The following is a 27,007-nucleotide window of genomic DNA, read 5'->3' as shown; positions in this document are numbered from 1 at the left end:
ATTCTTCTATATATTTAATTCTGGATCCAGGCATTAGCTATGCCTATGTGGAAAATATTTGAACTAATTCAATCCACAGAACCATAGAGATGGCCATCCAGTATAACATTTCTAGTGGTATACTGGTAAATGTTAAACAACATTGTTTGCTATCAGGGTGTGGGTGAAAGGAATTTCATATACTTTTAAGATTTACCCACATTATTAACATTTTCTGCATTACTTTTTAAAATTCAGATAACCAACAAAAACAATGAATTAAGCCATAATATGTTGCACTTATTTCTGAGATATAAATGCTCACTTAAATTGATCACTCATTCCTTCTCACCTCCTCTTCCACTGCATTGCAAAATAACTTATCCCATTCTGCCTTCCCCTTTCCCTTTTTCCCATCCTGTCTTACACCAAACATCTTTTTCACTTCTTATACTTTCAAATTCAACTCCCACCTGTGCCCTTTCTATATATGCTCCTTTTGCCCTAACAAATGAAAATGTTATCAGTATCATCTTCTCTTGTTACAATATAAGCAGTTTCAGCATCATTAAGTTTATTATAATTTGCCTTTCCTGTTTCTTTTTATGCTTCACTTGAGTCTTATATTTGAAGATCAGATTTCAGTTCAACTCTGGTTGTTTCATCATGAAACTGAAAGTACCTTATTTCATTGACTATTCATCTTTTCCCCTGAAAGAGTACTGTCAGTTCTCTGGGAAGTTGATTCTTGGTCGTAATCCTAGCTTTTACCTTCTGGAATCTTATTCTATGGAATATTAAGGGACAATTCCAATTCCTTAATGTAAAAGCTGCTAAATCTTGTGTTATCGTGACTGAGATTCCACAATACTTGAATTGTTTCTTTCTGGGTGCTTGCAATATTTTCTCCTTGACTTGAGAGCTCTGAAATTTGGTTATAATACTCCTGGAAGTTTTCGTTTTGGGATCTCTTTCAGGAGGTGATCAGTAGATTTCTATTTTACCCTCTGCCTTTAGAATATCAGGGCAGTGTTCCTTGATAATTTCTCAGGGAAAAAATGATGTTTAGGCTCTTTTTTTAGCTGTGGCTTTCAAGTAGACCAATACTTTCTAAATGATCTCTCCTGGATGTTTTCCAGGTCAGTTGTTTCTCCAATGAGATATTTCACATTTTCTTCTAGTTTTTCATTTTTTTGGTTTTTATTGTTTCTTGATTCTTCCCAAAGTCATCATCTTTCCTTAGCTCCATTCTATATTTTAAGGAATTATTTTCTTCAGTGAGCTTTTATATCACCTTTTCCATTTAGTCAATTCTGCTTTTTAAGGACACTCAGGTTTCCTATTTCAGGTTGGCTGGGGCTGGTTTGCTCTTTTGCAGCCCAAGCTGCCCTGACCTCCTCTCTCACCCTGGTGTAGCAGACTCTTCTCGCTGATCTTTCAAGTTGTCTCGGATCAGAAGATTGTTTCACTCAGTCTTTTTCTACCACTCCAGAATTTGGTTAGTCACTATTTACAGGGGTGGTTTGGGGGAGAGCTCAGGTGAGTCACTGCCTTTATTCCACCACCTTGCTAGTGCTCTATTTTTGACAGCTCTCATGGTTAGGAAGTTTTTCCTTATATTTATCCCAATTTTGCATCTTTAGGTCTTCTTTCATTGCTTCTAGTCCTGCCCTCTTGATACCAAGAATGAATCCATTTCACTCTCTACTTATTTAAAGCCAACTCTCATACTTGCCCTAATTTCACTCTTCTCTATGCTAAACACTCTTTGTTAAACATGTATAATATAATCAACTTTGACTTCCTGGTGTGGAGAGTCAAAATGATTCCCACAGAGCCCTAGGAATCGCATTATGGTAAAAATTGCTGGCTCTGATTCCAGTCCAGCTCCTGCAGCTCTCAACAAGAGAATAAAACTTTGCAGAGATAAAACCTGGCAACTGCTTCTGCATGGGCTGTAGCCTGTTTCTCGGCAACCATGGTTTTTCAAAATGGGGAGTGGAGGTGGGGGATGTTTTAAATCCTTGGCATTCTAAAATGGATCAACATCAGATGTAGATATGGTTTTATCAGTGGAAGCAACATTAAAGAAGAAATGTCAATACATAGTTAAGTACTGGGAATAAAAAGAAAAGCAAAAACAGTTCCCACCCTAATTGAGTGTGTGCCCAAATATAGGAGTGTAGAAGTATGTATGAGTGTGTAACTGTGAATATGACTGAAAGACTGGATTTCTCCCATTTTTTCTAGGCCAGAGGGCAACTAACCTAATCCCACTACTTATTGGCATGGGTGCTTTGACTTACTCTGTTTCTGTCCTTTCCCCTTTTTTCAACATGGTGGCTACCCATTCCCATGAGGACTATCTAAATGCTAAACATATTTCAGACATCTGATTGGCAAAGCCCACTGAACCTTACAACTCCTGAGCTAAAGAGAGCCTTCTGCCTAAACCTCCCTCGTGGCTGGGATTACAGGCTTTCACCACCTAATCAGGAACATTTAATGGGGGAGGCAATATATAAATAACTCAAATAGCAGTATTTGAGATATAATGTAGATATATATTATGGAAGGTAATGTCAAAAGAGAAGGCACTAGCAGTTGGAGGGATTGGGAAAGATATGTTACAGAAAGGGGGGTCTAAAGTCTTCAATAAATCCAGGGAAATTAAAGAGTAGAGGTGATGGGGTAGAGTATTTTATACAGCCTGTGCAAAGGCATATAGGAATGCAATAGGAATAGTAAGCAGGCCAGTCTAGCTGTAATTTAGGATTCATAGGAAGTAAGGTAGGAAGAGAGAGGCCAGAATACAAAGAGCTTTAAATGTCTGAGGAATTTATACTTGATCCTGGCAGTAATATAGAGAATCTTTGGACCTTGGTGAATAAGAGGGTGACATGGCCAAGCTGGGGGCGTTAGGAAAATCATCTCAGCTGAGCAGAAGATAGATTGGTGGAGAGATGTGATGGGGCACTAAATAGAAGGCTGTTGCAATAGTCTAGGTAAGAAGTGATAAGGGTATGAATTAGGGTGGTATTTATGAGTAGAGAAAAGGGAACATAAAGATGTTTTGAAGATGGAAATGACAAGATTTGGCAACTGATTAGATATATGACTAAAGTTATGGGCCTAGGTGACTGAGAAGATGGTGGAATCCCCAACAGGAATAGTAAGTTTGGGAGAGAAGTGGGTTTAGGGGTAAAGGTATTGAATCCTGGGCACCCAGTTTGACATATCTACAAGGCAATTGGTAATAGATGACTTTTAGCTCAGATGAGAGACTAGGAATGATTTGCATAGATATGGTAAATGAACCCACAAGACCTTGGTGTAATTACCCAATGCGATGGTATAAAATGAAAAGAAAGTAAGACCTAGGACAGAACCTCTAGGGTCTATTACTGTCAATGTGTATGACAAGGATGAAGAACTGGCATAGAATTGAGAAGAACCAGGAGAGGACTATGTCACAAAAACCTATAGATAAGAGAGTATCCAGGAGGAGCAGGTGATAGTGTCAAATAATACAATAGTCTGAGTTAAAGGACATTAGATTTAGAAGTTAAGAGATCATTGATAACTTTGAAGAGGGCACTTTCAGTTCAAAAATGAGGTTGGAAGTCATATTAGAGATAGCAGGTGAATCCATTTTGGGAAATATGAAGTAGATTTATTTGTCTGGATTATAGAACATGTGATGAGGAATGATATGAAGAATGGGAAAGTAGCTTTTTAAGTCAGGTTATTTAAGTCAGCTATCTCCTAGGTAATGAGATCTACTAAAAAATTTTGAGTGGGAGTCAAGTCTAGACATTAAAAAGATTATTTTGGCAGGTGTGGGAAAGATGAATTGGAATAGGGAGAGTATACAGGTAGAGAGAAAATTAGGGGGCTAGTCTTTTAGTTCAGGTGAAAGGTGATATGGGCCTGAACTGGCAATGTGGAGAGGAAAAGGAGATTGAATGAGACTGAAATTGAAGAGGAAGTCTTGAATGGGGTGAAAGAGTGAGGTTGAAGAAAGACAACATTTCTATTTTTGGTGACTGATAAAATTAGGATAGTTGGGAGGTGATACTGAGTTAGAGGAAAATGATAAAGTCAGTCTTGGAAGGTCAAGCTTGAGGTACCAATAGAATGACAACTGGGTGATGTAAAGAGAAGATATTAGGGTAGACAAAGAAAAGCAAAAGTCAGCTTGAGGCCATTTAGTCATACAGACATAGCTAAGGGTATTACTGCATTGTGGGACAGGATAATTGAGGTGAATACTAATAACTGTCCTTCAGTTTCAAAGATGATCTTGTTGACCAAATGAATGGTGGTTTGATGCACAATTACGTTTATTATAGTGAGGGGTATGCTATTCAAGGCATCCTTCTCACTTGCCTTTTCCAAAACCACCTCACAGTCTGATTTGATAGGAAACTAGACTATTGGTGGTGGTCTGGATATTGTGGGAATCTCTTGGCATTCATATTGTGCCACTAGATGCGAAATTTTTGGACCAGCTCAAGATGGACCAGAGTGAAAGCATTTGCCAAGAATGTTCTTGTTAAGAATGAAAGTAGGAGGCTAGAAGATGATCAGATACTATCATAGTTCTGATCATAAATAATGCTGCTTAGCAATCTGGTGGTGTTATTCCCATGACTCAGTCTGGCAATTTCTAGGAAACCAGTCTTTAGGTTCTGGAGGCAATATGATTGAAGGGGGAGTGTCTGAAGGAAAGGTCTAATGGATGATTAGTCCTTTGAGAGAGAGATTTGGATTTACTGGGTTGTCACATGCTATCACCAGAAATCACAAGCTAATGCTTGCCCTGATAGTATGAGGTGCCCACTGATACAGGAAGAGAAATCAATAATAATATTTTTTTTTAGGTTTTTGCAAGGCAAACGGGGTTAAGTGGCTTGCCCAAGGCCACACAGCTAGGTAATTATTATTAAGTGTCTGAGGCTAGATTTGAACCAGGTACTCCTGATTCCAAGGCCGATGCTCTATCCACTATGCCACCTAGCCGCCCCCAATCAATAATAATATGAGTAACAATATGACCCTTAAGCCATTAAGGAAATATTGTTTTATATATAGTAGACTGTCTTTTAATAAGGTAAATGTAAAATGAAATCATTAGAATGGAAAAATTACCAACCAGAAAGGGCTCTCAGATAAGAAAGTGAACCCAGGACAAAACTTTGGAGGATACAATGCACGAGATGTAGGAAGATCATGATGTCCAGCCACGTAGGAAAAATCAGTTTTATGGGAAGAGAGACTATTCAAAGGGGGATGGTTAGATATGTCAAATGGTACAGAAAAGTCAAAGAGATTAAGAACTGACAAAAAGATAAAGCCTTACTGTTAAGATTCCATTGTGAAATTGTACCTCTGTCCCTCTTTCTTACTCAGTCTGAGTTAGATTTACTGAGACCTCTCCATTTTCTAACCAGCCACATCCTGTTGGGAACTTCTCCTTGTGCCCCAGGAACCTCACCAGCCTCCAAGATCACAGCTGCCCTGGTGCTTTGCTCTGCCTTTGGGCCCATCCCTACCTCTAACTGGGGAGCTCCTTTTCCTTTGTTTGTTATCTTTTTCCCATTAGACTATAGGCACCTTGTGGGCAAAGAGTATCTTTCTTTTTCATATTTGTATCCATGTACTTAGGACACAGGTGGTGCTTATTAAATGCTTAAGGACTGCCTGGGGTGAAAGGAGAGGATGTAGTTAGAAGTCACATCTATGCATCACTGCTTTATTTTTCTCTAAACTTGGAGATGGCATCAGCAGGTGGAGTGGAAGACACCTCCGACTTTAACACCTTGAGCAGCAAGGGCATTGTATTCTTTCACAGCCTTTTCTGTCTGGAGAACCAGAACATCTATCCCTTGTCTCTTGAGGTAGTCCACAGTGGATGCTGGCACCTGGGAAAGAGGGAAAGAAGATAAGAAAGCTTGGCTTTAAAAACCCAGCTACTACTAATGGTCCCTTTCTCATTTCCATTAAGAAACATAAGGACTGATAATGGTAATGTTTCATTCATGTAACATCACTTAACCAGCAACCTTGACTATCTGGAAGACAGCTAAAAATCCAGAAGGATGCATATAAAGGGTATCTGAACAGCTAAAATAATGTCATAAATTCTATACATTAAAGCTCTCTTCAAAAGAGACCCCAGCCTAGCCTGTATATATTTATTCTTATTTTAAAAATAATTCTAATTCTAACAGTTGTTAATCTTCAGTCTGTAGCAGATTAGAAGCTGTAAATCAGAGAAGCAGCATCAACCTGCATAGAAACACCCTGAGAGTAAAAAAAAGTGACAGTTGATAATGCGCCTGGGAGGGAAGAATTAGAAAAGCTAAATGATATAAATAGTAGACTCAGAAAAAAAAAACAAAGCAAAAATTAAAACATTCAAATATCCAAATTTGTGAAGTCACTTAGTGCAGGGACAGTCTAAACTCTCAGAGTAGCAATGGATTATTAAGCTAAAAAAATTGATATTAATCATAATGCCCCCAAGTCATCAGGAAGGGCTTTGGTTCTATTCAACTTACAATATTTAATAAGATAGGGAATTTTATTAGTCATAAGAAAAGATTCCATTCAGTGCTTCTATACATCTGTGTCTTCAATGGAAGGGACAAGCTCCTCCATGGATATGTATCACAAATCTTTTTTTTTTTTTTTTTTAGGTTTTTGCAAGGCAAATGGGGTTAAGTGGCTTGCCCAAGGCCACACAGCTAGGTAATTATTAAGTGTCTGAGACCGGATTTGAACCCAGGTACTTCTGACTCCAAGGCCGGTGCTTTATCCACTATACCACCTAGCCGCCCCGTGTATCACAAATCTTAAACATTTTCACACATGGCCTCATAAATTACTGAGGCCAAAATAAAATTCTCTATTTAGTGACCAACTATGTATTTGGTTAGACTGTCTTCTGGAAAATGCATGTGGCATTTTATTTTCAGAACTTTCAGGATGGCAGGATCTGCAAGTGAGTAGTTTAGCCTCTGGCTATGAAGACCATGATGAACATCAAAAATAGTTATAATTTAAAAAAGCTTGGTGATAATATCTGTCCTTAATTCTCTCTTTTTAAAAAACTTTATTTAAGGCAATGGGGTTAAGTAACTTGCCCAAGGTCACAGAGCTAGGTAATTATTAAGTGTCTGAAGTCCTATTTGAACTTAGGTCCTCCTGACTCCAGGGCTGGTGCTTTATCCAGTGCGCCACCTAACTGTCCCAGGCCTTAATTCTTTTTTTTTCTTTTAAATTTAAGGCAATGAGGTTAAATGACTTGCTGAAGGCCACACAGATACTAGGTGTCTGAGGCTGCATTTGAATCCTAACTTCAGGATTGTGCTCCACCCATTGTGCTAGCTAGCTTGGTACTTAAAGGAAAGCAACTTTAGCATTCTAAAAATTTTGCTTGCATGAGAAATTAAGTTCAGATCTTGTACTTGACTCTCATTCAGTCAATACATAAAAGAAAGAGTCACAATTTCAAGCTTTTTATTTGTCTTTTGCCTGTGAGTCACTGAGCTATATGTATGGCATAAAAGATGAACATAAAATGATGAAAAGAACCCTGATATGCAAAAGGAAGATTAAGGATCTGAGACTTCCTAGCTATATGACTGTGGACAAGTCACTTAATTTCTCTTAGCCTCTATTAGTAAAATGGGGATGAAAACCACTTACTACCAATTACTCTTTCTGTGAGGAAAAATATGTATAGAAATGGGAGCCATTTCACTAGTATTTTGAAGATTATTTTTATTTAAAAAGAGAAACTGATGGGACCTTCTTTATAGATGAAATTTTCTCCTGTTTTCCCCCCTCACTCTTCCAAACTTGTTGGCTACTCCTTTCTGGGGGAGGTTTCAAGTGGAACATTACAAGTACTTGTACAAAAAAGCATTAAGAAAGTGCTTATAGTAAAGAAATGACAAGTATGTAAGTTCAGAAATATCAGGAATAGATTTTTTCTGGAAAAAGAGAAGTCAAAGACCAAAGAAATGGAATGGTACAATGGAAGGGAGAGGCATCAAGTACCCCAACCAGGGGCCCTGAAATGATTTTTTTTGTCCTTCATTCTCAAAGAAGACCTTGACATCAGGGAGGTGATGTCACGATAAGCATGTGAATTGAATTTGGGTGATGGGGTGTTGTATTGAGTGACCAGCCTCACTTTCTCCTCCAGAGCCATATGGGTTCAGTGGCCAGAGATGGTCCTGGATATGAAGCAATTAGGGTGAAGTGACTTGTCCAAGGTCACATGGCTAGTATGTGTCCATTATCTAAGGTTGGATTTGAACTCCTGTCCTGATTAAAAGCCAGTGCTCTTATTCACTGCATCACTTAGATGCCTTAGGAGCTCTGAGATGAAGAATTCACAAAACTATCTATTCCACAGAGAACATTGGGGGTGGAGGGAATAAGATCCGGAAGATCCCTGCCACGAGTGGTGTAATTATCTAATACACACCTTCAATGCTTCACTCATTCCACGTCCAATTACAAGGGTCTGGACCCCCTTCTTGGCTACCTCCTCCACATCCGCAGGCTGCACACCTGGGGAATGCTGGATATGAAAACAAAAAGTTTATTATATGCTTAGGACACTGGTTTCTTTATCCTTCCTTTGCAAATGAGAGTTCTTGTGGCATATTATAAGAGTCTACTTTTGTAAAGGACTTTACAAACAGATCAGTTTTCACCTGCAGGAACAATGAAGTCTTACCTATATCTTCCATAATCCATGGAGGTTAATAACTTCTTAATATCTTTCACCTTCATTTCCGCTCTTGACTCATATAGTCCTCATTTCCTCTCTCCAAATTTAAATTCCTAAAGCACTGGTGACTCCTCACTGCCCTTAGAAGAATGTACGAACACCCATATTTAGTGCTTTAGAGTTCATAATCTTATTCTAATCCATCTTTCACATTCTTTCTCTTCACAATCCATACTCTACTTAAGCTGACCTACTTGCTGTTCCTGTAGACAACATTCTGTCTCTGGCCACCTGCCTCTGCATAAGCTGATCCCATTCCTATGATTCTTCTACTCACTTCTCCCTACTGGAACCCTTGGCTCTTTATCTTACTTCTAACTACCTCTCCGAAAAGAACGGAAAACAAAACTCTTGAAACACATGTGCCTATACAAGCAAAACAAATTCTTGCATCGACTATGTAAAAAAAAAATTATCTATCATTTTGAACCCTGAGTCCATTACCTATGTCACAAAATATATAGTAGGCTTCATCAAAGGTCTGTCAAGGGATGGCTAGGTGGCGCAGTAGATAGAGTACTAGCCCCGTAGTTAGAAGTACCTGAGTTCAAATTCAGTCTACGACACTTGACACTTAAAAATTACCTAGTTGTGTGGCCTTGAGCAAGCTACTTAATCCCATTTGCCTTGCCAAAAAAAAAAAAAAAGGGTCTGCCGAAATTGTGGCTGGTCACTGCATACATCAGTATTCTTAAGTCTTTCAAAGCTGCTAGTCTTTACAATGCTATTTGTACAAATTGATTCCTTGGTCCTGCCCATTTCTTTTTTCATCATTCATGTAAGTTTTTGCAGTGTTCTCTGAAAGTATCTCCTTTTTCAATTTTTATGCATAATAAATTGTGTTATGAATTTCTGTACTTAACCATTCCTTCAAAGAGAGGTGTCCCTTACAGTCCTTTGCCTCTTTCCATCTCACTTCAAGTTTCAGCTACAGTTCATTGACTCCTATACTTTTTCTTATTTTCTTAGCTCTTAACTGTCCTCTCCCTATGTATATTCTACTTCCTGGTCTGTTTACATGTTGCTGCTCCTTCCCTCCTCCCCAGCAGCAGGGAAGTCTTGTTCTTTGTTTCTATTTCTTGAAGGCCTAACAGGTTCTTGGCCCACAGCAAAAGTTCAACATATGCTTAGATTAAAACCAAGTTAAATTAGAAACATTTCTAACAAGGTACTCAAAGTAATCAACTATAGAAAAATACCAATTAAAACAAAACTGAGATTTCACAACCTTGTGCACCTTTAATTGGCAAAGGTTAAAAAGGTAAACTAATTCATTGTTAGTGGAGTTGTGGAACTGTGCAATAGAGAGATGAAACTCTTTCTATACCAATACCCAGCCATCTCACTACTGGCTTTAAACTTCAAGGAGGTTGTTGACAAAAAGAAACTATTTATGTGAAAATATAGCAAAACACTCCAAAAACAAAAACAAAAAATATATAAACTATATCCCCTAAAATTGTAATATATAAATGTAATGAAAGATCAGTTTGACATGAAAAATGACAAATTGGATTAATTCAAAAGGAAGATTATATAAGAAGTGATACAGAGTGAACAAGGCAGAACCAAAAGGACAGCATACAAAATTGCCACAACTATGTAAATAAATAGCAAAAACCAATCAGATAAAAACAAAGATCAATGTTGGCATTATTTTGAAACTGAGAGTATGCTGGGGACTTTATGATAAAAATGTTTTTAATATCCATTTCCTTTAGGATTCTGAATTTCATTAGAACCAATTCACTTTCATGTGTTTTGAAATATTTGTTACAAGTTTTGCATTATGTTTCAAGATTTAGTACTCATCCTTTTTTGTTTTAGAATCTTATCTGTTGATTTATCTGCTTCTGCACTGGCAATATGTTCAACAAGATTGTACATATATAACTGGTAACAGATTGCTAGCTATCTTGGGGAAGAGGGTGGGAAGGGAGGGAGATTTGGAAAAAACAGAAAAAAATGACATAATAGATAAAACAGCTTTTAAAAATTGAAAATAGTAAGCTTTGTTCTGCATTCCAAAACCATATCTCTGGATGGGGATGCTATTTTCTATCTGATGTCCTTTGTCTTTGATTATTACATTTCTAAGAAGAGTAAGTCCATCATAGTTGATTATCATACAGTGTTGCTTCTGGTTCTGCTCACTTCACTCAGCATCAGTTCATGAAACTCCAGGCTTTTTTGAAGTTGAATATATATTTTTTTAAACAAGAATGTAATTCTCCCTAAAGACTAAGAATAGGCAATAATAATAATAATAAAAACACCCAAACTCCATAAACTATTATGCAAAGCAATAGCTCATTGTTATGGAACTGTATTCCTGTTATTTACTAGATGCTAAAAGAAATGAGTTACAATATTAATTTTAATAAAGGTTAACCCAAAATTGTTCATTTTATGCACTCATTAATTTTGCTGCTTGATATTAATTTTTTATATACATGAAGTGTGAAAATTACCTTTTGACTGGATGATTCACTATATATATTGTTCTTTAGTTCTCTCTTTTAAAAAATTTTATCATTTTTTTTCCTCTCTATATTCATATTTTTACTTAATTAGCTATGATGTCTTTCATTAAAGGTGACACAGAGTTGATCCTGAATTCTTGAAGATTATATCAAGCTCTGGCAAGCTGGAAAAACACAGAAATGGACTGTGTTTCTGTTTCCAAAGGACCAATTTAGCTAAAGAGACTGGCCAAAAGGTCCTTTTTTCCTTTACTACTGCAATTCATGAAACTGGCTACTATTGAGGGTTGGTGACCTTTATCAGTGAAGGTTGTAGTCTGATCAATGATGTCCTCCTCCCTCTCCAAATAGACATTTTAATGTAATGAAAAAGCATACATGAGTAGGACCAGTAAGACTTAACTATCCGCCTGCTGATTCCATTATGCCCCTCATACAGATGGAATTCTGATCATCTGGCCCACTACTAAAAATTCAAGACACCTCTAATTCCAATCAAGGCGACGACAGTGGTAGTTGCTTGGGTAAATAACTTTGTGAAGAAAAAGGATAGGTAGCCATGGATCCATGACAACAGCATAGATCAATCAGCTAACTCAGTAAGTGAAAATGCAAGAACAGGAAGAACATAGGTCAGCAGTCTGGGATTTGTTCGGTGAACATGCCCAGCTTTAACAGCCTCAGGGAATTGACTGAAAGCATCTTTTAAAAGACAGCATTAGAGTTTCAGTAATGCAGATCTCTGAAATAGGCCTAATTGTTCTAAGGGAGCCAGAACACAATGTATTATCATGGGGATGTTTATTATGGAGGCAGAGCTCCGAGGTTTTTCCCATTAAGTTTCAGACCTCCAAGCATTGGTTCTTTTTAGGAGAGTGGAAATGCTTTGGAGACACTGCAGTGGTCTTTTGTCTGTCAGTGGAATGCTGAAATAAATAGATGACATACCTGGGAATTACTGAGATAATTTGCTTTTGATGGGGTACAAAACGCAGGATGTTTTGGCTCAGTTTGTGCCTGTGAAAGGCATTCTCTGTCCTTACCCTTAGGATTCATTAAGGATGTAGCTAGCTGATTGTAAGCTCTATGAGGGCACAATCTATCTTATGCTCTATTCTTTGGATCCTCTATACTGCCTATCATTCAACTTATAGAGTAAATTCAACAAATTTTTTTTTAAACCTGTTGGCAGTGATGATCATCACTTGTCTCATCTTCAATGATCCCATGAATTTAGGCAATTCATTATTCAATTCAAAGGAAATTCCCTATTTTATTTTAGTTTCTCTTCATTTTGGCCATCTCTAGTAAAGAGCATCTTAAAGATTATGATATTAAGAAAATAAAATGGTTTCTCCAGAGGATCATTAAAGAAAAAACAATTTTTGCTCCTTTTGATGACAGCCTGTACCTGCCCTTAAAATATGACACAATATTTTTGAAAAGCCTTTGAGAAAATTCCAAAGAACTTTCTTTTAGCCTTCTGGAACAACAACTTCCACTGTGATCTCAGTTTTGACTTGATTTATAAGGAAAACTTGGAATGATTTACCTTCTTATCAGCAAGTTCAATAAACTTCACATTTGCATTGATTTATTTAGTTTAGTTGTTCATTCCCCTGCAGTCCTTTCTCATTTCAGGTCTTTATTATATTCTCTATGATTATTATGTACTATAGTAAAGAAAACAGTGAATACAAGGGCAGCCATTGTCTATTGTTAGAGAGTTAAGTATACCTTAATATAAAGTTTGTAATAAATTGTCCCTCTACCCACTGCCATCTCTATAATTCTTAAATTTTCTTACTTTAACAGAATTTTAGCTTATTTCTAAATGACTGTTTACAATTATGAAAAAAACTTTTTTAATCTTTTTTATTAATTCAATTTTATTTTAATCCCAAATTTTCACCCTCATTCTACCATTTTTTCTACCCCCTATGAAGGCAAGAATATGATATTTAATATACAGGTAAAGTCATGTAAAACATTTCCATATTAGCCCCCCCCCAAAAAAAAGGAAAAAATAGGTTTTAATGTGTACTCTGATTTCATCAGTTCTCCATCTGAATGTGAATGGCATTTTTCATCATAACTTCTTTGGAATTGTGGTAGATCATTGTATTCATCAGTTACTAAGTCTTTCATAGTTGGTTATCTCTATAATATTGCTATTATAGTAGAAAATATTCTCCTGGTTCTATTCATTTCAGCCCCAAGCACTTTTTTTTTGTTTGTTTTTTTGGGGGGGATTTAGGTTTTTTCAAGGCAAATAGGGTTAAATGGCTTGCTGAAGGCCACACAGCTAGGTAATTATTAAGTGTCTGAGACTGGATTTGAACCCAGGTACTCCTGACTCCAGGGCCTGTGCTTTATCCACTGTGCCACCTAGCCACCTAGCCACCCCGGTTCTATTCATTTCATGTAAATTCAAATACATCTTCTCAGATTTGACTGAGACCATACCCTTCATAATTTCTCACAGCACAACAGAATTCCATGACATTTGTATACTATAATTTGTCAGGTATTGTTTGATGAGCATCCCCTCAGTTTCTGATTTTTACCACAAAAAAGAACTATATATATATATATACATATATATATATATATATTATTTTATATATATATACACACACATATGTACAGCATATACATATATATGTACATTTACACATATGGGTCCTTTTCTTTTTGCTTTGATCACCATAGGATAAAGACTATGCCGTTTCATAGTTTTGGGGGCATAATTCTAATTTGCTGTCCAGAATGGTCGATCTTATTAATACGTTCTACCAATAGTGTAGGAGTGTACCTATTTTCCCACATTCCCTCCAGCACTTAACCTTTTCCTTTTCATTCATGTTAGTCAATCTGATAGGTGTGAGCTTGTACCTCAGAGTTGTTTAAATTTGCATTTCTCTAATTTTTTAGAGCATTTTTTCCCCTTGTAACTATTTTTTTAGGGTTTTTTTTGGCAAGGCAATGGGGTTAAGTGACTTGCCCAAGGTCACACAGCTGGGTAATTATCAAGTGTCTGAGGCCAGATTTGAACTTAAGTCCTCCAGGGCCGGTGCTCTATCCACTATGCCACCTAGCTACCCCGCCCATGTAATTATTTATAGTTATTTCTTTTTCCTGAAAACTATCTGTTCATATCCCCTGACCATTATGTTTTGCCCTTCATTCTCGAAGACCATGACACCTCAGGGAGGAGATACCATGACAAGCACATGAACTGAATTTAAGTGAGGAGGGCTATGTTAACTCACCAACCTCACTTTCTCCTCCAGAATCATCTGGGTCCAGTGGCCAGATTTGGATCAGGAGTATTGTAAATGGATCTGGATGTGAGGCAATCAGGGTTAAGTGACTTATCCAGGGTCACATGGTTAGTTGGTTGGTTCTTGTCCTTCGTTACTGAAGAAAACTAAAATGACATCACTATGTTTGAGACAAATTGTAGTGTGTCTGACTGATGATCAGTGTGTGGCTGATCAGACCAATATTAGAATGGAATGCTCTATCACAGGTAGGGCACAAATAGTCCATCCATGTGAACACTTGGGGTGTATACTCCAAACTTATGAATATCACATTTCTTTTGAGCTGCTTCCTTTCTGCCTTTCTCATTGAATGCAACCCTCTCACTGATGAGGGTATGCCATGCTGGGCAGTCATGTGCCAGTGTCTCCCTTGCTGTACAATCAATTCTAAAGTTTTTCATTGAGACCTTCAGGGGGTCTTGGTATTGCTTCTTCTGACCTCCTTATAAGTGTTTACCCTGTGTGAGTTCTCCATAAAATAGCTTTTTTTGGCAAGTATCTGAGATCAGATTCAAACTCCTGTCCTCCGGACTCTATCCACTGTGCTACATAGCTGCACAATTGAGGAATGGGTCTTATCAATTTGATTCAATTCCTAAATATTGAAAAATGACACATTTATCAAAGAAATTTGCTGTAAAATTTCCTCTCAGTTTCTTTTCTTACTTTTCTTTTAATTTTGCCTGAATTGGTTATATCTAGGCAAACTTTTTAATTTTATGTAACCAGAATTATCTATTTTACCTCCCATGTACTTTTTTACCTCTTGTTTAATCATGAATTCTTCTTCTACCCATAGATTCACACCTATCCACTAATTTATTATGTCTAAATCATGACCCATTTTGAATTTATCTTGGTTTGTATTTTAAAATGTCTATGAATAGTTTCTGCCAGACTACTTGTCAGTTTTTCCAATAGCTAGAATCTTTGGATTTATCAAATATTAGTTTACTGCACTCATTTGCTTAAAAGAAAGTTTTTATAAAGCTATTTGCGATCAATTGTGGTTATATAAGTAATATTCATGATTTAAATGAATGTGTAATGCAAACCTTCTGGTATAAGTTTCCTTCAGGGGTAACTAGGTGGTGCAGTCGATAGAGCACTGGCCTTGGAGTCCTTGGACCTGAATTCAAATATGCTCTCAGACACTTAATAATTACTTAGCAGTGTGACCTTGGGCAAGTCACTTAACCCCATTGCTTTAAATAAATTTAGAAAAATAAATAAATTTCCTCCCAAATCTCCCCTCCAAAAATAGTTCTGGAAATAGGAATTTTAGACCTTGGTTTTGGTGGCCTAACCCTACATTTTAGGAGTACTGATGAAGGAATTCCACCTTACCCCAAACCTCCTAGTTAAATTACAGAATCACAGAATTTTGAGAGTTGTTAGAATCTTTGACTGTTACACTCCTGGGCTTTCTTTAAGTTCTCACTAAAATCCTACTTTCCCCAAGATTCCTTCCCTAACCTTTCTAAAGTCCAGCGAGTTTCCTCTTTTAATTATTTTCTACTTATTCTGTATTTAGCTTTTTTTTTGCCAGCATGTTGTCTTCTCCATTATCTATCCTCAGCACTTAGCACACTGCCTAGCACACAGTAAGTCTCTTAATAAGAGTACATATGTATGACTGAATGAATGAATAAATGGTGAGAGGTTATCAAGGGAAGGCAGAACCAGGGAAAAAAGTTCTTTTGTTAAAAAAATAAATTTATTTAATTTTCCATTACATGCAAGGATAGTTTTCAACATTCATTTTTTTGTTCAGGTTTTGAGTTTCACATACTCCTCCTTCCCTTCCCTCCTTCTGACAGCAAGTAGTTTAATAAAGGTTATTATATATATATATATATATATATATATATGTGTGTGTGTGTGTGTGTGTGTGTGTTTGTGTGTATACATATACAGTATACACACATATATGTATGTCCACATACATATGTATAACTATGTTAAACATAGGGAAAAGGTTCGTGCGGAACATGGAACTTCATGAGACTTGAAAGAGTTCTGGGCAGCTAAGAAGTGGAGAGGAGGGAGAATGTTCCAGGTATGGGGACAGACAGCTTGTAAGGTGACCCATTTTACTTAAGGGCAGTTCTAAATGTGAGGAAGTTTTTCCTGAACATCAAGTCAAATTCTCCTCTTTGTAATTTTTACTCATTGCTATTGGTTTTGTCCTCTGGGGCAATGCAGAGCAAAGCAGCCTTTCAAGTATTTACCTTCTCTGCACATTCTCCAATCTGTTAAAGTCCTTAAACTATGATGCTCAGAACCAAACACAACATCCCAGATGAGGTCTAAGCACAGCAGAGGACAATGGAAATATCATCTCTCCATGCCTGAAAGCTAAGCCTTCTTAATGAAGCCCAAGATGACATTAGCTTTTTGGCTGCCATATCACACTATTGATGCATTAAACTTGGAGATAAAAAAAAAACTTTCATCTCTTTCCCTAAAACTACTAAATGATCATAACTCTATAATCTTTTTGCATACACTTTACACTTATCTCTACTGAATTTCATTCTATTAGATTCAGTCAATGCTCAGCCTGTCAAGATTGTTTTGGATACTGACTATCATCCATTTAGCTGTTATAGCTGTCCCTCCCAGCTTTGTGTCACCTACAAGTAAGAATGTACACTTTATTTAGAGTATACCTTTATTCAATGTCTGAATCCATTTTAATCTATTTTTAAGTCCAGCAAGTTCTTTTTTTAAAAAATTTTATTTATTTAAGGTGATGAGGTTAAATGACTTGCCCAAAGTCACACAGCTAGGTAATTATTAAATGTCTGAGGCTGGATTTGAACTCAGATCCTCCTGACTCCTGGCTTGGTGCTCTATCCACTGTGCCACCTAGCTGCCCCCTCAGTCCAGCAAGTTCTATCCAACAAGTTCTGAATACAACTAATTGTATTAGTGTGCCTCATTTATATCCACAAAAGTGGTATGGTTGGCACACCTGAGTTTGTCTTCAAATATCTGAAAATGTGTCATGATAGAAGGGAGATTAGACTCATCCTAATGGTTACCATGGGTAGAAATGAGATCTGTCTTTGTAAGTGAAGGGAAGATTGTTTTTAGTTTTATAGAACTTCCTAACACCAGAGCATTCAACAGAGGAACAAGCTGCCTCAGAAAGAAGACAACTTCTGGCTGAAAGTGTTCAAGCATAGGCTGGGGGTCTATCAATACGTCCCTTCTATTGGGGATACAAATACAATAAACCAAAGAATCCTTACCTTAAAGAGCACTTATATTCTGTGAGGGAGAAAACAAGGAAAAGCATACCAAAAAACTTTTAAGGAGAACAAATACAAAGCAGTCAAAAGAGTTTGAGAGAATTAGGAAAGGCTCCAAGGAAAGGCAGAAGAAAGGGACGCTATGGAGCAGATGAAAGGAGAGAGCATATTTTGAGTAAGGGGCAGGGGTAAGATTTTTTTGAGTAAGAGCCAGTCCAAAGGCTCCTATAGTGAGTCATACAGTCATGGGGGTATTTAAAATCTAGTCACTATAATGATGGATGTTGATTAGAAGCTATGGGAAAGAACCTTGAAGACTGCATCTTGGTTGGCAGAGAGAAAAGGACAAGAGAAGAGAGCTACAAGAAGAGAAGGAAGAGTGTGGTTCTGTTGCTTTTAGGTTGTTTTTCCTCTTGTGTCTATATTCCTCTGCATTTTGAGTGTTCTTGGAAACATCTTATATGCTAAGGCTTGCTATGAGTTGCTTAAAGTCTGAGGTGGAGAGAGAACTCAGGGTTTGGGCAGAGATGAGACTTTAGTATAAGGTTAGTCAGACCATAGTATAAGGTATAAAGTCCTTTTAATAGTGCCTTTGAATTTTTTGTATCTCCAGTGCCAAGCACAAAATGGGAACTAAATAGATATTTAATAGATTAATTCAAAATTTTAATTAATAAAATATTGAATTAATGCTTGTTGACTGAATCCTCTTCTGTTCTCCTGATTGATTATGCCTGGGTTAGAGATGATGAGACCCTGCCATTTTTCTCTTCTGTTGTGTGACCATGGGTTTAAACTTTATTTGTTTAGGTCTCAGTTTCCTCATATGTAAAAATGAGGTGTGTTTTCTATATATTATATATATATATTATATATAATGTCCCCAATTTAACACTAAATTTAATATTCTAAGATTCTCTGACCAGATAAATAAAACACTGTCCCAGGGTCATGTTCTCTTTTTGCTAGGATGGAAACATATTTAACTGGTAGTTGAAGAATAAGAAGTGATGAAGTAGAGGCCACATGGATCACATCAGAGACAGGTCAGAAGGAGGGCTGAGGTCCAACCCTTAAAAGCTACAAGTAGATCAAGGAAACTACAAGTCAGTCACCTCCTTAGTGGTCTAGATGGGACTGAATGGTTGTTTGTTTTTTGTTTTTTTTTTTGCAAGGCAAATGGGGTTAAGTGGCTTGCCCAAAGCCACACAGCTGGGTAATTATGAAGTGTCTGAGGCCAGATCTGAACTCCGGGACTCCTGACTCCAGGGCTGGTGCTCTATCCATTGAGCCACCTAGCCGCCCCTACTGAAGGTTTTTATAATTGTGTTCTTTATTGCTTAATTAAAGGGCCTTCAGCTTTTGCTTTTGATAGATTTCAAGTTTGTTAGATGGCTCAAGTCCACTGGTGGATGTAACCTCAGTGTGCAGAGGAGTTTCAGGAGCCCTGATGGATGCTTAGGCCCCCCAGGAGTTAGGGGTCTTTTGAAAATCATGTTGTCTCTGCTGGATCAACCCATTTCTGAAGTCCCTGATGACAGTGTAAAAGCCTACACTACCATGCACACTTAGACAAAATCAATTGATATCTCTCTCCCCCACTGGGTTCAAAGTCCCTTACTCACATCTGTTCTATAAACAGAAAAACAAGCCATTAGTATATATCTGAATGAAAAATCACATATTAGAAAAAAGATTTAAAGGTACAGAAGGCAGGGAACATATGAGTATAATTAGAACTAATTGCAATGCTGAAAAGGACTTGCTGCCTACAAGAAACAATCTGTCTTAGAACAAACAAGCACTTTCATTTCTCAGTTTCAAAGGTGTTGTCTTTTTTCCTTTCCTCTTCTGCAGAAGGGAAGACCAAGTGGGGACATGATCAATCTTTTCAAGCATCTGAAAGGTTGTTGTGAGAGGAGGGATTAAACTCATTCTGTGTGGCCCCAGAGGACAGGTCTAGGACCAAGGAGGGGAAATAATAGAGAGAAGCAGATTTCGATTCAATATAAGGAAGTACTTATGGTTACAGTGGGTTTTCTTTTCATGTAATCTTTAGACTAAATAAATGAAAATGTCCCTTCCAGTTTCTAAATTCAGTGAGCCATCAAAGCTGGCCACCAGTGGAAGGGGCTGCTTTGTTGGGGGATGGGATGTCCTGGGGAAGAAGGGCATGTCCTAGCATTCTAAATTGGCAGAGGCAGTATAGATTGTTAGAAATACTAGAATAGATAATCTCTTAGAATCCTTTCACCCTAGAGTCTTACTATTTCTTGATTACTGAATAACAGAATAGTTTCAGGATCACACAGTTTCTGAACATCCAGTCTTTAATGTAGTGAAAATGAATTTAAGAGCAAGGTTTTGGAACTCTTCTCCCCCCCCCCACTTGTCTTGCTGGACAGAGATGACAGGCACTAGTCCTAGCTGCTAAGCAGTGGGTTCGCTGGGGTTTGGGATGTAAGGAAGATAAACTGGTTAAACAATGAGAGACATTTCTCAGTTCCAGAGTGGTTCTCCATCAACCGTTTCCCAGCTCTACCCCCCTTACTAAGGGCTGCAGGGACATTAGTTTTCCATTCCATTTGCTCCCATTGTTTTTCAACAGTAATTCTCTCTTTCCTGTCCCATCAAGAAAACAATATAGTTTCACAATATCTCCCTCATCATACCATTCCTTTAGAAAATACTTGGGCTTAGAAAACTAAGTAGAAACAGTTGCAGGATTTTATAGCAGTTGTTCAGTATAATAAACATAGGGTAAGAAAACAAAACAACCTGAGACTTGGTAGCATGGGATCTGAGAGTGGAAAATAGCTGAGAGTATGTTTTATTGAAAAGGAACAGAATAGATATCAGGGGCAGGGGATCAGCATTGTTTTTAGATTAAGAAAATATACACGTGAAGAAACAGAGGAAAAGAGCATATTGGAGAAAATTTGGGGAAGGATCAATGGAAGGAGAAACAAAAGTCCTATTATGATGAGAAAATGCTATAGACCATCCAGAAGAAAGACAAAAATGAGGATCTCCTCTTGGGCATCCCTTTACCTAGAAGTTACAGGGAGGGACGGCTAGGTGGCGCAGTGAATGGAGCACTGGTCCTGGAGTCAGGAGTACTTGAGTTCAAACCTGGCCTCAGACACTTAATAGTTACCTAGTTGTGTGGCCTTGGGCAAGCCACATAACCCCATTGCCTTGCAAAAACAAAAAAACAAAAACAAACTAAAAACTAAAACAAGTTACAGGTAGGAGCAGCTTAGGTGGTGAAGTGGATAATCAAGCATAGCCCTGGAGTCAGGAGGACCTGAGTTCAGGGACAGCCTCAGACACTTAATAATTACCTAACTGTGTGGCCTTGGGCAAGCCACTTAACCCCATTGCTTTGCAAAAAAAAAAAAAAAAAAAAGAAGTTACAGGGAAATAAAGCAAAAATAATTCAACTCAATATTTATTAAATTTATACAAGTACGCTGGGAATACAAGGGTGGAAAATGATATAATCCCTGCTCTCAAAACTTTAAGTCTACTACAGGTGAAATAAGATGTATACAAACAAATAAGTATCAAGTCGAATGTGACAGAGGCAAAAAAGAGATCCAAGAAAACATGATTTTGGAAAGATAACTTTTGGCTGGGAGATGAGAATGTTCATGGAAGTGATAGCAATAGAATTGGACCTTGAAGGAAAGGAAGGATGTAGAGAGAATATGTTTCAGGCATGAGAAATTTAGACAGGAGAGGGTAGGATGAGATCATGAATTCTTCAACAATTCAGTTTGACTAAACCATAGCTGGTCTAATGGACTAAGAGAAATAGGAAGGTTGATTGAGATGCTGTCTCAGTGCGATGATATCCCAATAAGAGTAAGGAGCAGGTTCAGGAGTGTGTCCATGAGAGGCTAGAATGATGACCAGAGAAAGGATTATTTCAGAGGACAGGATCTTGAAGGTGGAACAACTTCAGATAAGAATGAGGTCCAACTGGTACCAGCCCATGTGTTACTGAATCAGACTAAAGATGGAAGTCATGGAGTTGAGAATATTAATGAATCTGAAGGTCTAAGTACTAAAAGGATCATCAATAGATTATATATAATATATATATAAAGTATATATAAGTATATGTATAAGTGTGAATGTGTATGTGTGTAAGTATGTGTGTATGACTACAGAAAAGGATTAAATCAAGTTTCAGTTACATTTCAGGGGAAAAATACAGATTTCTAGGAATTGATGCAAGGGCTCTAGCATGAATACTAAAACAGGATCCCTCAGTATGAGACAGAAACATTAATTCATCCATTTGTTATCCTAAGTTTTGAGACACAGGGAATGGTAACATGGGGTGTGTCTTTATCTTTGCTCCTTCACTATTTGTAAGGACCATAGACTAAACTATGTTCAACAATGGAGCAAAAAAGGGAATAATTCAACAGAATTTACAAAATCTCAGTAATAGAAGAGACCCCAGAGGTGATGAAATTCAACTTCATTCTGAACAAGAACCTATCTAACAATATACTCAATAAATATCCAGTCTTTTCTTAAAGACCTCTAGGAAGGCTGGAATCAACTGTCTCCAGAAATGGCCCATTCTACTTTTGGATAACTAATAATTAGGAAGTTTTCCTTAAATCAAGCTGAAACCTGCTTTTCTGTGACTTCTATTCACTGCTCTTAGAATTCTGTTTTCTGGGGCTAAATAGAATTAGTCTGATCCCACTTCCACAGTCCATAAACTACCTAAAGACATCTATCCCATCTCTCCTCAGGTGTCTCTTCTTCAAACTAAACACCCTCAGTTCTTTCAACCAATCATGTGGCATGATCCTTGAGGCTTCTTACCATCCTAAGTACCATCATCTGCATGCTTTTTAGCTTACCAATGTCCTTCCAAAGACGTGGGGCCCAGAAACAACACAATATTCCAGCTATGGTCTGACCACGGCAGACAGAATACCGTGGGACTGTTACTTCTTAATATAGTTTAAGTTCATATTGAGTTTTCTGGGTTGCCACATCATACTGACTCAGTTAACTAGCAGTTCATTAATACTTTTTCAACAAATTTTTATTTAGTCATGAACCCCAGTATAAAATTTCACTAGATTTAGTCCAGTATTCTACCATTTTTGCCTTTATCCAGTCACTGATAAAAATCTTAAACAGCATAGGACCTAGAACAAATCCCTGGGATACTCCACCACAGACCCCTTCCTGAGCAGATATCCAGTTTTCAATGAGTACCAAACTTTGAGTCTGGCTATATGACCAACTCCAAATATATCTAAGTATGCAATTATCTATCCTATATCTCTCTACTATGTCCAGAACAGTCTTTGTCAAATGGTCTGGGAATACAAGAATAAAGTAAGCCATAAAGTAAGGGGAAGAAGCATAGAATGCCCATCCACCCAGTTCCTCAGTTTACAAACTAAGAATGATCCTCAGTTTGTCACTATCTCTTACCCCTCTTATCCAAGTGTTGCCAAGGTCTGTGAATTTTTACCTTTGCAATATCTAATTTGCCCTTTTCTCTCCTCCTACCACTCTAATGCAGGTCCTCATCACCTCATACCTGAAATACTGCAATAGCCTGTCTCAAGTCTCTCCCCATCCAGTTCCTTTTCCATTCAGCCATAAAAGCAATTTTACTAAAAAACACAGGTCTGAGAACATCTTCCCCCTACTCAATAAACTCTAGTGACTTATTTTGATCTCCAGGAGCAAATACAAAATGCTGTTTGGCCTTCAAGGCCCTTCATAACTTAGCCCTTTTCAACTTTCCAGCCTTTTCACACCTTACTTTTCACCACTTACTATTTGATCCAGTGACACTGGCTTCCACGTTGTTCCACAAACAAAATTCTCTGTCTCAAGAGGTGTAGAGTATGTTTAAAGAAGACAAACCATCTCTGATGTGGGGGCTGCTGAGTCTTTTTCAAGGCTGTTTTCCACTTTCAATGTCCACCTGAGCCACCTAACTCTCATCTATGGTTCCAAGAAGTTGTAGCATGAAGTTATACTCCAGTAAATCATTTCAGCAGATGGGCTAAACCAGGTTGAGGCTAACTGAGGGGCTCTCAAACATGTCAGTGATTTACAGGAATGTCTACTCCAAGAATGTGAAGTCTTCCACAGGTAGAGTAGGCAGATGAGAGCACTTCATTCCAACAGCCATGAAAGCAGCTAAAGTAGGTGCTGTAGAGCGTTTAGAGGTCATTTAGACATCAAAGATGCCAAGGTCATCCACTGCATCTAGAGTCATCAGCAGTTGTCTTGACTCTGTCTTGCTATGCTAGATCATGATGACTTTGGAAGAGAGAGTGTGCAACTCTGCCTCACTAAAATCCAATTCACACACAAATCAAAAGACATCACCCATACCATTTCAAATGCCAGGTGGATGCTTGCCAAAAAAGACTTTTATAGAGAACTTACATAGGACAAGTGCCCACAGGGTGGTCAAATGATGTGTTATAGGGATACCCTAAAGGTCTCTCTTAAAAACTTTAGAGTTGATTGTGCAGCATAGGAGACACTGGCACAGGACCACCCAGCATGATGTGCCCTCATCAGAGAGGGTGCAATGCTCTTATGAGCAAGGGAGAATTAAAGCAGCTCAAAGGAAACAAGAGATCTGCAAGTTTACAAGTATTATTTGTACCTACCCTACCTGTGGTAGAGCTCATATTGGTCTAATCAATCACAGGTAGACACACTGTAATTTGTCTCTAACATTGTGATGTCATTTTAGTCTTCTATGCTAACAAAGGACAAGAACCAACCAACCATCAACTCCATCTCTTGGCAAGCTAAGACTCAAGCCTGGAAGGGTCTCAGTTTGCATTTGCTAAATTTCCTGGCTTCCTGAGTCACAACTAAAACCCCATCTGCTATAGGAAGCCACATCCAGCTTAATTCTACTATCTTTCTGCTGTTAATAATTTCTCATTTGTCCTGTATAGAGCTGGTTTGGTCTCTCTACTTTTGCAGTCTCTCCCATTAGATTGTGAGCTCCTTGAGGGCAAGGATTGTCCTTTGCCTAGATGCCAGGAGGGATTTAACAAATGTTGACCTATTAATTGATGTAAGAACTTCTCTTGCTCCCCAGTTACCTTCTTGGGCTTTAGGGAATTACATTCAAAGCCTGTCTCTCTTTAGAATAAGAACACTCCTCTCCATTCCCCACTACCTGCCCTTGACTGCTCCTGCCCTCTGCCCCATCCCCAATGGGGTTGGCCCTGACCTCTCACTGCCCTTTCCTCCTTTCCCATCCAGCTCCAAAGGGACCTCTGGATCACAAGACAGCCTCAGGTCACTGCCTTCCTTCCTTCCATCGCAAGAGAGCTTTCTTTTTTACAATGTCTAATGGATCCTTGCAATGTAATATTGTATCTTTTATCTCCTTACTACAGGAGGTCAGAGACCTGTAGTATATAAACTTTATAGCTTCTGCAGTGTCAAATATAGGATTGTCCCAGACTTGATAAATGTCTGTTAAAGTTATGAGAAGAAAGGAATTTTCACAAATTTGGACAGACCTCCTCCTAATTAAAGAACTGCTAATACTGGTCCAAAGCTCCCAAACTCCAAAAATTTGGTACTACCAGCACTTAATCAAAGAACTAGAGTGATTTCTAAGGTAAAGTGCTAGAAACCTTTTTACAGGCAGTTTCCACTTTGTTTTAACCAGACCAACTTTCTCCACTCAGCTCATATGACAAAGACAAGTGAAAAATTAAAACATTTCTCTACTTGCCTTGTTCACTTACTTCGGGGATACAGTCACATTTGTGGTTAGGAAAAAAAAAACAGCTACATAAAAGCTAGTTATTATTACTGTTGCTATCAGTTGCCATTATGAAATAGCATGTGATTACATTTATTAAAAAGTAAAGTATTAAATAAATATGGAGTGAAAAAAAAGAATAGATGGATGCAAATAGATAGGTGCAAAGATATTAAAGAATGGAAACTAAAGATCAAATGATTACCTCAGTTCCTGTTTCTCTCCAATCCCAGGACCGACTTCCCCCTGGCCACACTTTGCAGTCCTTATATGTTGTGCTACAATCTTGTACCTTCATTTGACCCCAAGAAAGGGATGCAATTTTGGGGGAAGACATGATGGAGATGAATCAAAATCTGAAACAAAGGTCATAGATGTAGTCAGGTGATGTTTAAGCATATTCAAGAGTATAGAGATAAGGCAACCTACCACATATGATTTTTTTTCTTTAGGTTTTTGCTAGGCAATGGGGTTAAGTGGCTTGCCCAAGGCCACACAGCTAGGTCATTATTAAGTGTCTGAGACCGGATTTGAACCCAGGTACTCCTGACTCCAGGGCTGGTGCTTTATCCACTGCGCCACCTACCTGCCCCCACATATGATTTTATAAGATGTGTCACAGGATCATAAAGCTGAAAAGGACTATAGGGATCCTTTACTCTAATTCCTCATTTTAGAAATGAGATCACTGAGGCTGAGAGAGATTCAGTGGTTTGTTTTATCTTTATTTTTAATGTAATTTTATTATTTTTTCAATTTATACATTTACTCTCTCCCATTTCACTCACTCTCCAATTGAACAAAAAAGAAAAAAATCACGTAACAAATAGGCATAGTTAAACAAAGTAAATCTCTCTTATTAATTAACAATGTCCAAAAATGTAGGTCTCATTTTTAAAACTAATATTTTATTTTTCCCAATTATATGCTAAAACAAATTTTAACATAAAAAAGTTTTTAAGTTTCAAATTCTATTCTGATATAGGTATTCAGTGCAATTATGCAAAACATCTCATTTTGTACAAGAAGGTTTGAGTAAGAAGAAAAAGAAAGAATGAAAAGGAAGGAAAGAAGAAAAATTGTATACTTCAGCCCATATTCAGACATCAACTTTCTCTTTTGGAACTGTCTTGGATCATTGTATTGTTGAGAATAGCTAAGTCATTTTTTTTTTAGGTTTTTGCTAGGCAATGGGGTTAAGTGGCTTGCCCAAGGCCAAGCTAAGTCATTCTTTGTCGAATATTGTTGCTATGTACATCATTCTCCTAGTTCTACTTACTTCACTTTGCATCAGTTTATGTAAGTCTTTTCAAGTTTTTCTGAAATCATCCTTCTTGTCATTTCTTTTAGAACAATAA

The 27,007-nt window shown here is 37.7% G+C and overlaps 1 protein-coding gene across 2 annotated transcripts in view; it reads right to left on the bottom strand.

Moving 5' to 3' along the window:
- Window positions 1-5,713: 5,713 nt before the first annotated feature.
- The window catches only part of AAMDC (adipogenesis associated Mth938 domain containing), a 38,465-nt gene continuing 17,171 nt past the window's right edge, over window positions 5,714-27,007 (bottom strand). For both annotated transcript variants that reach the window (XM_074216968.1, XM_074216967.1), the window contains exons 2-4: window positions 25,855-26,005; window positions 8,480-8,575; window positions 5,714-5,903 (exon numbers count right to left, since the gene is read on the bottom strand). In XM_074216968.1, coding sequence (XP_074073069.1) covers window positions 5,763-5,903; window positions 8,480-8,575; window positions 25,855-25,986 — 369 coding nt within the window. In that variant the 5' untranslated portion in view covers window positions 25,987-26,005 and the 3' untranslated portion in view covers window positions 5,714-5,762. The remainder of the gene's footprint in view (window positions 5,904-8,479; window positions 8,576-25,854; window positions 26,006-27,007) is intronic.

The sequence above is a fragment of the Macrotis lagotis genome, chromosome 1 (genome assembly GCF_037893015.1).
Source record: "Macrotis lagotis isolate mMagLag1 chromosome 1, bilby.v1.9.chrom.fasta, whole genome shotgun sequence".
NCBI lineage: Eukaryota > Metazoa > Chordata > Mammalia > Peramelemorphia > Peramelidae > Macrotis > Macrotis lagotis.
This window is presented reverse-complemented; position numbering and strand designations above follow the sequence as displayed.